The 12,141-nt window shown below is 42.2% G+C and overlaps 1 protein-coding gene across 2 annotated transcripts in view; it reads right to left on the reverse strand.

Annotated features, from left to right (window-relative positions):
- The window catches only part of LOC118232716 (oxidation resistance protein 1-like), a 105,492-nt gene that overhangs the window by 64,460 nt on the left and 28,891 nt on the right, over positions 1-12,141 (reverse strand). For both annotated transcript variants that reach the window (XM_035427770.1, XM_035427772.1), the window contains exon 3: positions 1,721-1,926. In XM_035427770.1, coding sequence (XP_035283661.1) covers positions 1,721-1,926 — 206 coding nt within the window. The remainder of the gene's footprint in view (positions 1-1,720; positions 1,927-12,141) is intronic.

Genomic DNA, 12,141 nt, shown 5'->3' on the forward strand with positions numbered 1-12,141 from the left:
CATAAGAATATTTCATGATGGAAGCAGGCCATTAAGCCTGTTTACAGATTATCTAGCACTGTGTTATGCCTAATACTGAACACCCTAAGGGCTGCTGCTTCTAATACATGAACAGGCAAGTTAGCCTAAAGTATGCATTAACAATTCACCTCGAACCAATTTCCCTCGATGGACTTATGTTCTGCTAACAGGAACCTGAAATATATTCCCTAATCTGCTTTGTTATTCTCCATTGAAATACAAAGAACATTGAAATACAAAAAACCTCAATCAAATCCCTCAATTCCCCAGTGTGAAACCCTAAATCTCTTTGTAAATGCAATACCTGGCTGGATCCCATTTAGTTGCCCTTATTTGTACTATTTTCAAGAGGTACTTCATCTTATAGTTCCCCAAACAGGATACTCCTAATGTATACCTTTACTTATTTCATCAGGAATTTTTTTTTTTTTAAATTACCTTTTAAAATGGGCCAGATCGTTACCTAATAATACAAATCTAAAGTGAACCTACAGGGCACTGTTGAAGGGTCAAATACTGTATGTCTTCAAACTCATTATTATAATTATCCATAAAGTATGCAAACAATTCATTCAGATTGTCACATTTTCTGCAAGAAAGCCTCCTCTCTCCCCTAAAATTTCCAAAGCATCCAGTCCAGAAGCTTGATTTAGTGCCTGATCTGTTTAGATATGATGAAAATGCTCACTGCCCAGAGGTTGGAAAAGCAGGTTTCAAGATTTCGTCGTCGTGGCACCACGAGATTCCACATGTACGCTGCACTCCAAAGACCCCATTGCCCCTGTCGTCCACAGGAGGGAGGTCTTTGATGGATGAAAACAGCCGAAATTATTTGGAAGCTGCAGCCAAACTATACGGACTGTGCAGCACATATCCCTTAACCCCCTTGAGCATTCTGCCAGCTTACCAGGCAGGATGAAAGTCATTAAGGTCCTGTAATTAGACAGGAAAGAAGTTTGTTAAAGGCCGGATTGCGCATTAGGGCACCTGCAGCTATTCTCCCCAGGCTATACTTCCTGTACAGACGTATCCTCCATCCCCCTGGGGTGGTGTATACCAGTAACTCTGCTGATCCCAGAGAGTGTTCCCTGGAGTCAAACTTGTCCCACTGTAACTAAACTACGTTATTTCCTCACCTGAATGGTGAGCTGGGCATACTGCAGCCATTATGAAAAAAGAAGGCTTTCACGTCATCCAAATGCTTTCAGGAAGAGGGAAGATGGGAAAGAGGCTTGAGTACTGGACACAGAGCTGACCAGAATCATTGATTGTGTTTTTACGGGAAGGAAAGAATTTCCCTGGTTTCAGCTTGTTCCTGGTGGAAAATATTGACTCAAGAGCTCGAACAGTTGTCCTGGTGGACTGGAACTGAACAGCACACAGAGGTCAATCACTATAGAATGTATGGCGAAACCAGTATATTTTACAATGTCTGTTTCTCAGCTCTTCCAACATGAACAAAACAAAATGGGATCCAGCCTTGCACAAATGAGAAGAACAGAAATGACCGTACACTGAGATCTCATGCATATTACCCTTATGAAATCCCATGATTCAGCGAAACCCTATGATTCAGTCACTAAAATGCATCGATACAAATCATACAGTTTCCCTAACCCCAGTCGTCTACTGTTGTGCACAGGTAACTGTGTACACAGATACAAGCAGCACCTGCACATGTTGAAGGTGCAGATTTTACCTATGGTGTAGTACCGCTTCAGGTCACTGCGTCTCGGGCTCCGGACCCTCTGGGAGTTGGTTGCGTTGTTTTCCTCCTCAGCAGATATGGTTGTCTTGGCAACAGGTGTCACAAGCTTGTTTATCTGTGATGCTTGCGGATCCTTCACCAGTGAGCCAGAGAATCCCTGAGCGGTAATATCCACTGACTGGGATTTCTTCTTCAACCTGGTCAAAAAGAAAGAATGCGATGTCACATGGAAAAAAAAAAATTAATTCCATGACAATTAATGGTACAAAATACTTCAACCCATGGAAAAACAATTGGCTTTTTAGCACATTTTTTTAACAAGGTCAAATGCTCTGGAACACTATTTATGGGGGCGTTCATCTTTAATATCCTATAATGAGTACTTTGAGCAGGTCTATAGAAATTTTGACAACTTCTATAGACCTATATACTGTGTGAGGGCCAGAAAGTGTATCAAAAAAGTACAATTGATATTAATTGGCAAAACCGAGCTGTCCAAAAGAAATGCTGATAGGTATGCTTGATAAATATGTTAACAAGAGATCAGCTGCATGGATGGTTTTCATATTTTCGTGCATATTTGCATAAACTGACTGCTGTGACCTAGATATGCAATTCATTGTAGACACTGAAAAGTCTCAGAAACAGCGTCTGCATAGCATGATATCATTTGTGCACAGCTGAACGCCAGTAACACAGACATCATTTGAACACAGCTGAACTCCAGTAAGTTATATCATTTGAACACAGCTGTACTCTAGTAATAGTGATATCTTTTGAACACAGCTGAACTCCAGTAATAGTGATACTATATCATTTGAGCTTGGCTGAGCATCAATAACAGTAGAAATCTATATCAGCCAAGATATTTTATTATTTATTTACGTTCTGGTTTGCTGATTCATTACAGGCTATCACACTGCCAGAGCAGTAAGAATCATAAATCAGCCTTATACATTAACAAATGGTATTAGTGCCATATTCTTAACCTGCTGATATTTAAATATGTCAAACATTTACGGAGTGTTCCAGCAACAAATCTAGCAACATTGGCGTTTTCGTTAACGGCACCTGTTCTAAAGTGAAATTTATTCCTGTGCCAATTTATTTTCTGAAGTTCACAAACCTGCATTAATCGAAAAATTAACTAAAAGGGTGAAATATCTCTACTTTATTTGCAGAGCCATGGTACCAAGTTGTTTCTCTAAATGGTAAGTGGATATTCTTATCTTTCTTCACTCCTTGTATAAGGGGCCGTTAGAGAACTCTATACCGTAAATAAGGCCCCTTTTAGGCAGACTTGATGTGTATCAAATTTGTGAGCAAGAATGTTTAAAAATGTGTTAATGTGTTAAAATAATATGTATTTTCTATTTCATGTTACATTTTATATTTCATATTATAACCTACCTGTCGAATATACATCATTTCACTGTTAGGTTATGTGCGCTCATCAAAAAGTGGGTAAAAAAATGGTAAAAATTGAAACCACAGGACAGAATGTTTCTGATGCACATTATGCAGATGCAATTTGTATTACATGCAGTCTGTGGTACTGATACATGACAGCCTCAAATGAACTGCCAGTTTAAAAAATTCTGCAAATTATCCATTTTGCCATCTGCGCATCTTGTGAATTGATTTCTTCCTGTTAATTCCTTCCACACACTGAAATGGATGAGAAAGATTGGCCTAAGCTTAGCAGAAGCATCGGAGCATCAGTGTTGAAAAAGAACCCTATTCCACACTGCATTATTGGGCTGACTTTTCTTGGGTTTATTTAAAATTCACTCACAGTGTGGGTAATACCCCGCTATTATAGGGCAACAAGAAGCATTTTCAAATCCAACCATGTGACCAAAATGAAACCTCCAATATACCATATGTACAGCATTTCATTTCAAATAAAGGGAAAATAACATTTTATTGCACCCATACTGTATCGAACAAACTCCACCTACAGCCCATGAGTGCAACTACACTATAACACAGCTGAAATACCACATTCTAAAAACTCTGGGTTTAAAAAAATAAAAAAATTTAAAGAAGATGTCAAATTTTTTTAAAGACACAATTAGAAATGGAGAGCTTCCATTCCATAGCTGCCTATAAGTCAATTAACGCGGGACAGTTAAAAGCAAAGAAAACTTGGCCTGACATGAAAACAGTCAGAATAGATGAATAAATATTGTTCAGCCAATTACAGGAGAAATCTCCATTGAATCAGCTGTTTATATTGACTTGGCATGTCTTCACAGCTGCATCATTGTGATAATATTGAATTACTTGGGTGTGTGTGTATTTGGGGGGGGGGGTATCACACATTCTGATTGTCCTTTCAAGTCCATTAAGAGTGGGCGTTTAATTAAACCTGCCTAACTGTAAGTTTGCTACAGCAAAATCAGTCCAAGTTCATGCATGGCAGGATATCTGTTTACATAAACACTGCCTGTCCACTGAGACCCCATTAGCTCAGTGGAGACAATATGCTGGCCACATGTTTGACACTGCCTTCACCCACATGGTATGACATCATGAGACACCAACCAAACCACATTTCACCGGGGGTACGCAGGCTGGTACCAACCAGTTAAACATACAATAATGCCAATCCATAAAAACACCAGAGAGAGAGAGCTAAGGTCCAGCAAACCCATAAGAGTTCCACAGCACCACACAGCAAAAACCCCACATCAACAAAATGAGGATGGCACACTAGCTAGAATGCACATTAAACCCAATTAATAATTGACATAAAAAGTCAACGGGGTCATTCATGGAAGGTTTTGAACATATTCCGTTTTCACACCAAATATGTTAAGAAGTCTCAGCACTGTCATCGGTACATATTAATGAACGCAAACTCTATGAGCTCTATTTTCCGGCCGGCACGTGGAGAATGATAATAAACGCAACTTGAACAATACGTTTTATCTTAATTAACAGTAGTTAAAATGACAGCTACAGTACTGGCACAAATTATGGATAGACTGCCTTTATAGAGTTTGATGATTAATGCAATATTTTGCAACACTCTCTCTATTTGGCATAATAAATGTAACAAGTACTATATCAAGTCCTATCAACATAAAACAAAAAATGTAAAAATAATTAGCAAATGACTTAAACAAGTAATGATCATTACAAATTCCTAGATGTATTAGTTCATACCAACATAACTGAGCAGTCTGACGTATCTTACTGGTGGATATTTTATAATCAGCTTGATCATGAACATCTTTGTCTCATTTTTTGTACACAGAATGATAATATTCATTCAAAGAATGGCTTGTATACTTTATTTCAAATTACCGATGGCCACAGAATATCATTACCACTCATGGTCAAAAAAATACTGTACTTGGATTAGGGGAGAACCTACACTAAAGTGTTTTATTATGAGCTAGATGTAAGATTCAGGTAAATAGGATTCATAACACAATACAACAACAGAAAACCCCGTTAGTTCATTTACAATTGAATAAATAATGTCACTAATGTCTCAAGCGCATCATTCTAATTGGGTCGCAAGCCTCACAGCTCCAAAGCAGACACCTCTTCTCCCCAATGCAGTAACTTGAGTGAGAAATTACAGCAAGATTAAGAGCGTTTGTATTCAAACCACACTTGTGCACGGGAGCCAACTTTGATGTTTATTATTTGTCTTCGAGGCCAACTGAACGCTGTCAGAAATGACCCCGATTTTGAAAAACGAGCGCCGAGAACGGGACCACAGGGGGTAAAAGCCTCTTGCCTATAAAGCTGACAGCTGACAGATGTGGATTTGATTTTTAAGGAAAATAGTTTGCAAAAGAAAATATAAAGCGGGATTTCTAGCCCCTTCGCTTCTGTGCCTCGGAGGAAGCCATGTGGTAATTAACCAGCTCCGTGGAGATTAATTTGGCCCGTCACACAACGCATAAACAAGGGCTATTTAGGTTAACTCCAGACATGCTCATCATTCTCTGCATGACGGATTACGCCATCGCGCAAACAGAGTCCTATCGTGCTATCTCACCGAGCGTTATCGATAAACACCAGTTCAGGCTGACTGCGTATTCACACAGTCACTGTGAAACAAGTGTTACACGCCTCCCTCTGTTTGAAGCAAGGAAACACCCAGAAGAGTGGTGTTGAGAGACAAGCAGTGATAAATGGGTGTTGTATTGCACCTGTACATGGAGAACTGAAACGTACAGGTTTTACACATTCAGAGTGTTCATAGGTTCACATTCATTAATGGTAGCACAAGAACACGAGAAATATCCATGGTTTTAAACCGTTATTCCTCCATTCATAGTAATATTATTAATAAGTGAGCGACTGAGTGAGTGATTGAATGAGGGGGCGAAAGTATGAAAGATTAGTCTAATATGGTTTTTAATGTAGACCTATGGCAGCCCAAAGCAGCTGATTGAATAGGAACTGAAGGTTTCTATGTAATTATCTTTATTCACAAAATACTTCACTATGCAGAGAGAAGGAAAGCAGGAGAACAGTGATATCAGAGGTTCACTTGAAAACAGGGATATACTAGCAACCTGGTAACGACAACCATGTAAGAAACCTTTTAAGGACCATGTGTGATGATGCCTGTTGCTATTTGCTAAAAGAAATCCTGATTTTGAATGCTCATTCAATCATTTGAATTTGGTTTATTGTACAAATATTGCAAATCAGCGTTTTGTCCTGTATATGAAACTCAACAGACCTAAACATATTGGCCAATCACACAAGACTGTTTGGATGGATGTTGATAGACTACAGTACACAAACATGGTCTCTTTTATAAACAGAAACAGGCATACTGTACTGTATCCCAGTGTGAACACAAGGGAAATAACCTCAAACAACTGCTAGCAGCTCAATCTACACGGTCATTTATAATAACAATTCATTATCTCCTCTCTCATCTGAGACAAGTCTGCATGATTAATAAGCACTGAACTGGACACAGTGTTTTTTCTGTTCTTATTAGAGTCGTGACTGATTTCACGTGGCATGTGGTGCACTGGTTTCACATTTCACATCACGCATATTTTATAGTGTATAAATATATAACAACACTGTAATAAATAAATATGAAAATAACAACTGACAACTCCTAGGAGTAGTTTATGTTGGGGTAAGACTTGGTCTCTTTGCGCATTGGTAGGAAAATCTTTCATCTGTGCATTTCTGTCCTTTTTCTGTCCCTCCCAAACTACGAAGTAGCAATGTAATGAGACATATAGCATTGAAATAACTTAATTCTCACACCAAACAAATGGTGCAAAATAAAAAAAACTACAGGAATTACAAAAATGAACAAAAGTCACTGTTTGCACAGAAATAACATCCTCCCTTCCCCTCCCAGCACCATATTGAAAAACCATTTTGGAGATGTGCAGTTTAAGGAGGGGGCTGGATTGAACACAGATTGATTTAACGTGCTCTTTGTCTGCCCTTCATTTCTCCATCCCTCGGCTGTCGTGATATTTTGCCTCAGATGGAGCTGGGTTTACAGCTGTCCTGCTTAATTTCTGTGATCAGAGGACCCTGTGGAGAGTGCTACCAGGCCTCTGCCTCCTGATGCGGGGTGTTTAAAAAAAAAAAAAAAAAAAAAAAAAAAAAAGGCAAGGAGGAACCAAGAGTGCAGGGAACTTCAGGTTCTACGTCAACACTGCATCCGATCACTCCGGCTCTCGTTCCTGTCACCACAGGGAGTTAGCAGGGAGGTTTGTGTTAATCACACAGCACATAGTGTAATCATTAGCACTTATGAATATTCAGTCTTTTTTAAAGAATTTTTTTCCCTTTACACTCAGAGGCACTCCCTTCTAAAATGTTAGCAACAATCACACAGACCTTTTTACCTGCGATTTTCAACCCTTCACAGGTCAATGTACAACTCAACAGTCTGTAACGGCAAAGGAGAGAGGGAAAAAAAATTGTGTATTGATTGTATTACCGGACGGTTTCATTAATGGAGGTGAGCTATTTTGGAGTGTAATTTTGCGTGGCTAGCAGTGCTGCCCGTTTCCAAGGACCGGAGCCTTCTGTCACACCTTCTATTCTTGGTTTCGACAATTAGGCTAGATCTGAAAAATTCACATTTTTCATTCTTCACCAAAAACTACAGACAGACGTCTAATACCTCGCACACAAAAGCACAGAAGAACAGCCCATGCAGTTGTGTTGGCCCGTAACAGACACGCACCTCCAGCAGCGCGGCGGCTATGCGATCCAATCAGTGGAGGAGATGGAGTGGGCCGGCGTTCCGCGCGGCGCCACCTTGTCATCGCAAGGCTCATTTGTTAATGTGCAACCTCCAGCCCGGCCGGCCTACTCAAAGAACACATCGCTCACCTTCGGCTCCCCCCCCCACAAAGGGCCTGAGGCCAAAGCAATGCCTTTTTAAATGTTAATGCGGAGGGCTTCCTCAGACAAGTGTAACCTTCCCCTCCCTCCCTCTCTCTCCGTGCATGCTAAATATTTCACGGCCTGTCGGGGTCAGGTGGCCAATTGATTTCCCCACCTGTGGGGCATCAGTTCTCTGTGGGCGGAGCTCACAGGAGCCTGATGCAAGATCTGCTACGGTCCCATTCACTGGCACCGGCCGATGAGTCCATAGGACTAATAATGTTCCAAAACATTCGGTCATTAAGCAAGGCAATGTGAGCATGAGGCCTGGATTGGCTAAATCTGCAGACAGATCTCTGTACCAAGCACACAAAACACAATCAAAGCGCTCCTCTTGGAGCTCTGCAGTCATTTTTGATGTCCTTCCTGGCAGCCGAACAATATAATCCAGAGAGGGCTGAAGTCTAAGGTACAGCATGCTGAGGTCGCCATAAAGACGTCTAATAACTGAACAGATATATGATTTCATGTGAAAAGTGCTGGAAACTGTCAAAGTTGCTCACTGAGGTCCTGCTTCTTGCAGCTCTGGTCAGGATACTGGAGCCAGACCGCGGCCCCTTGTCTGCTGCTACGCGGCAGAAACGCGGTCGATCTCATCCTCTGAATGAACAACTCTCTCCAAAAGACAGAGGTCTGGATTCAGTCAACAGTTATCCTTCGATATACCAATAAATGCAAGCGCCCACCTGTTTCTTCACAAACTGTTGTGCACTAAAATCTTTCATTCAACTGCAAGAGCTTATGAGCCCACATTGGACAAACGATAGTCAAATGTGCTCTATCAGAGTTGATTTTGAGTATTTTTTCATCTGACTGTCAAATCATATTTGTAATGTTGGTGAAGATAAATAACCGACACTCATATTTACTTGTGAGCCAAGGTCAAGTACGAATATACAGTGCGATCCGGTCAACATGAATAACAACACCATGAGTTTGCATCTTCAGCACCTGGCAATTCTGAGAAGACAGAAATGCTGCAGCTGCATTAATACAATCCACTTAAACAGAATTTAAAGGAATTTAGTGAAACAATTCATGTTAAGTACCTTGCTCAAGGGTACAACAATGGCACCCCAGCTGATAATCTAACCCACAGCTTTTGAGCTACATGCAAGTTCCCTTCCCATCATGCTACACGGCCCTCACTGTCTCCAGTGGCATCGCTACCAGTCCGCCTAAGGCTCAGTCCCCAGGCCTCCACGCTCATTAAATGACATTCCCACAATCCAAATTTTACCACAGACGACAGCATCATCCAGCAGAAACTGTCCAATATTTGTGGAAGCCGCTGTTGGCACCCTCTCAGTACAGTACAAACAGGTGCTATTCCGTCTCATGAATTAGTAGAGAGATGGCACTTTCAAATCCGGCTCTGTTTCAGGCGGGCGTGCAGGACGAGCGCACAGAGAGTAGCGCTCAGGGTTTTCCTGCGGGCTCCGGATGAAGAGTTACCGGGGCGACGGCACGTCCAAGCCCTGGGACATATTTACTCCGATTCATCCTTCTTCAGACTGACATCTGCTCGCTTCCTGAATGCGCCTCTCAGCCAATCCAACTGCAGCATAAGGCCACACCAAGAGTCTAGGGTTACACGACACCTCCATTACTGATATAAAAGTGTGAGTTGTAATGGGAAGTGAAATATAAGTTAAATCAAGTGTGAAAAAGTTCAGCTCAGTATCACTGGGCACCGGTGCAGATCAGGGGGCTGGGCCTGCCACCTGGACCCTGCTGGTCACGGCCTTGCTTTTCGGGAGTGACACACTGCCACTAAACTTCTGTACTGTGCCTCAGGTTCTCGGCCAAAAATATACCTGTATAAAACAGGATCGTGGAACGCGCATTAATATTCAGCTATTGGTGCGGCACACTGGATGCGTTGCCATTTACAGGGCTAAGCCAAGGAGATAAATAATGCATTGCCAACCTCTGCTGAGGTTTCCGCTGGTGACTTCCTGCAGCCCAGTTTGTTTTCAGCCTCTCCTTCGCTCTGGAGCTAAGCCCCGTGCCGCGGATGAGTCATCCTGGGTGTTGGAACACACTCAGCATGGCACGTCCCCAAACCTATCCTCTGTTCAGCTTCAGCAGTCAATAAGCCAGGGCAGAGAGCCGGAAGTGAAGCTAAGTTTGTCCTTTCTCCATTTCACTGTCTGTATTTGTGTGCCATTTCTACCTTAACCTCCACTGTACACGTTCAGATACAACCTGATGAGATGTGCAGCTGATATATATAAACCAGGGGAAAGTGACCCCGTTCCTGGAGATCTACCGTCCTATAGGTTTTCACTCCAGCCCTAACAAAGCACAGCTCATTCAACAGCTAAAGATCTGTATTGAGCTGCTAATTAGTAGAGTCAAGTGTGCTAAACTAGGGTATCAATGAAAACCTACAGGATGGTAGATCTCCAGGAACAGGGTTGGTTACCTCTGCACTAAACAGTAAAATGGGACATCCGTGGCCCTCTAGCACTCGTTCCCAAGCACTACAGCGATCATACATTGTCCTACTATACTATGCTTACCTCCCATCTGTAAATACAGATCATTTGTAATTATCATAGAAACACAAGTAGTGGCACCCCCATATGCTCCATGCAGAATTATAACACCATAAAAATGAATTTATATACAGAATTGACAAATGATACTTGTCCCTTTTGTGTCAATAAATGAATGAACCTCAATGATTGACGTCCTTATGTACTACTGTTTGTGTAATTCATTATTTTGAGATTTAATATGTGGTTAACTGATCAATTTAGCTTTGCACGTTGTAAATTTACTGAAGTCTTATTATAATTGTTTTATAAAACAATATTCATGTCCCATTAATACCATTTTATCATGTTCTGAGATCATTCTAATAAAATAATGTCAGCTGGACTGAACTCAAGAATTCTGATGAAGCAATTATGCTAAATTAAAATGGAAATTAAAGACCACAAAAATTAAAGAGATATGAATCTCGAAATATATGGATAAAATGACAGGAAATGAAAACCGAATAATTTAGTAATTTCAGAGGAAAAATCAAAGCTCTTCCTAGTCTCCTCTCTCATTTATAGCATTCAGAATATTTGGATTCCTGCAATTTTGGAAAGTGCAGGGAATTGGTCAGCGGGGGTACAATGATGCAGACTGAAGGTGAGTCAGCTCTACTCAGGGCGTCCTTGTTGCCTTGTGCACATTCATGCGGCAAATATAAAACCACAATCGAGCCCGCCTCCATCTTGCACGCTACACTCTGAATGGTGCTTCGCTCTCTGTGTGCACTGGTCTCATATCTTCTCCATCTGCTGCTACCAGATGGTGTCAGGCAAAGAGAGATGGGCTTTTACAACAAACCAGCCAGCCAGTCACATTCCTGCACCATTATCACCCTCGCTGCTCTCCGATACCACGCGGAATGCCAGCCAGGAGCTGGTGCCAGCTATGCCCGACCTGCCAGCGCACAATTAGACGCAAACCTTGGGAGACTCTGGTGCAGTTTAAGTCCACGGGGGGGGGGGGGGGGGGGTGGGGAGATAGAGACCCACCGGCCCCGTGCAAATCAGCCATCTCCACTTCTGCTTACGTGCGCACTCACACGTGTGTGAGGGGCTGTGCGCTAAGGCTTTAGGAATATTAACCTTGCTCTGCAGGACCCTGGAGACCCAGCTAGGAGCTGAGGAGGTCTTTGGGTACCAGGCTCAGGCCTTGGGATTGGTGGATTCCTTTTGGCGTCTACTCAAGCTAATTGCTTGTTAGCTCCCCCCCCCCCCCGGGAGAAGGTTCAAGAGCCCTTGAGGTAAACATAGGAGTGAGGGAGGTGCTCGGCACAGACAATCAAATTAAAAGATTTAAAAGCAAAGCGGTAAAGCCCCTCCCCGCCCAAAACAAACAATGCCAGCACGGCGAGTGTGAAACCAGGCTGTCTTTCAGACGGGGGTAATGGGCTGGGGACTCGGAGGCTGACTGCACCTCGGACCGTCCGTCGCACAGCCTGCGCTCTCGACCTTCCCCGAGCA

The sequence above is a fragment of the Anguilla anguilla genome, chromosome 8 (assembly GCF_013347855.1).
Source record: "Anguilla anguilla isolate fAngAng1 chromosome 8, fAngAng1.pri, whole genome shotgun sequence".
Classification (NCBI taxonomy): Eukaryota; Metazoa; Chordata; class Actinopteri; order Anguilliformes; family Anguillidae; genus Anguilla; species Anguilla anguilla.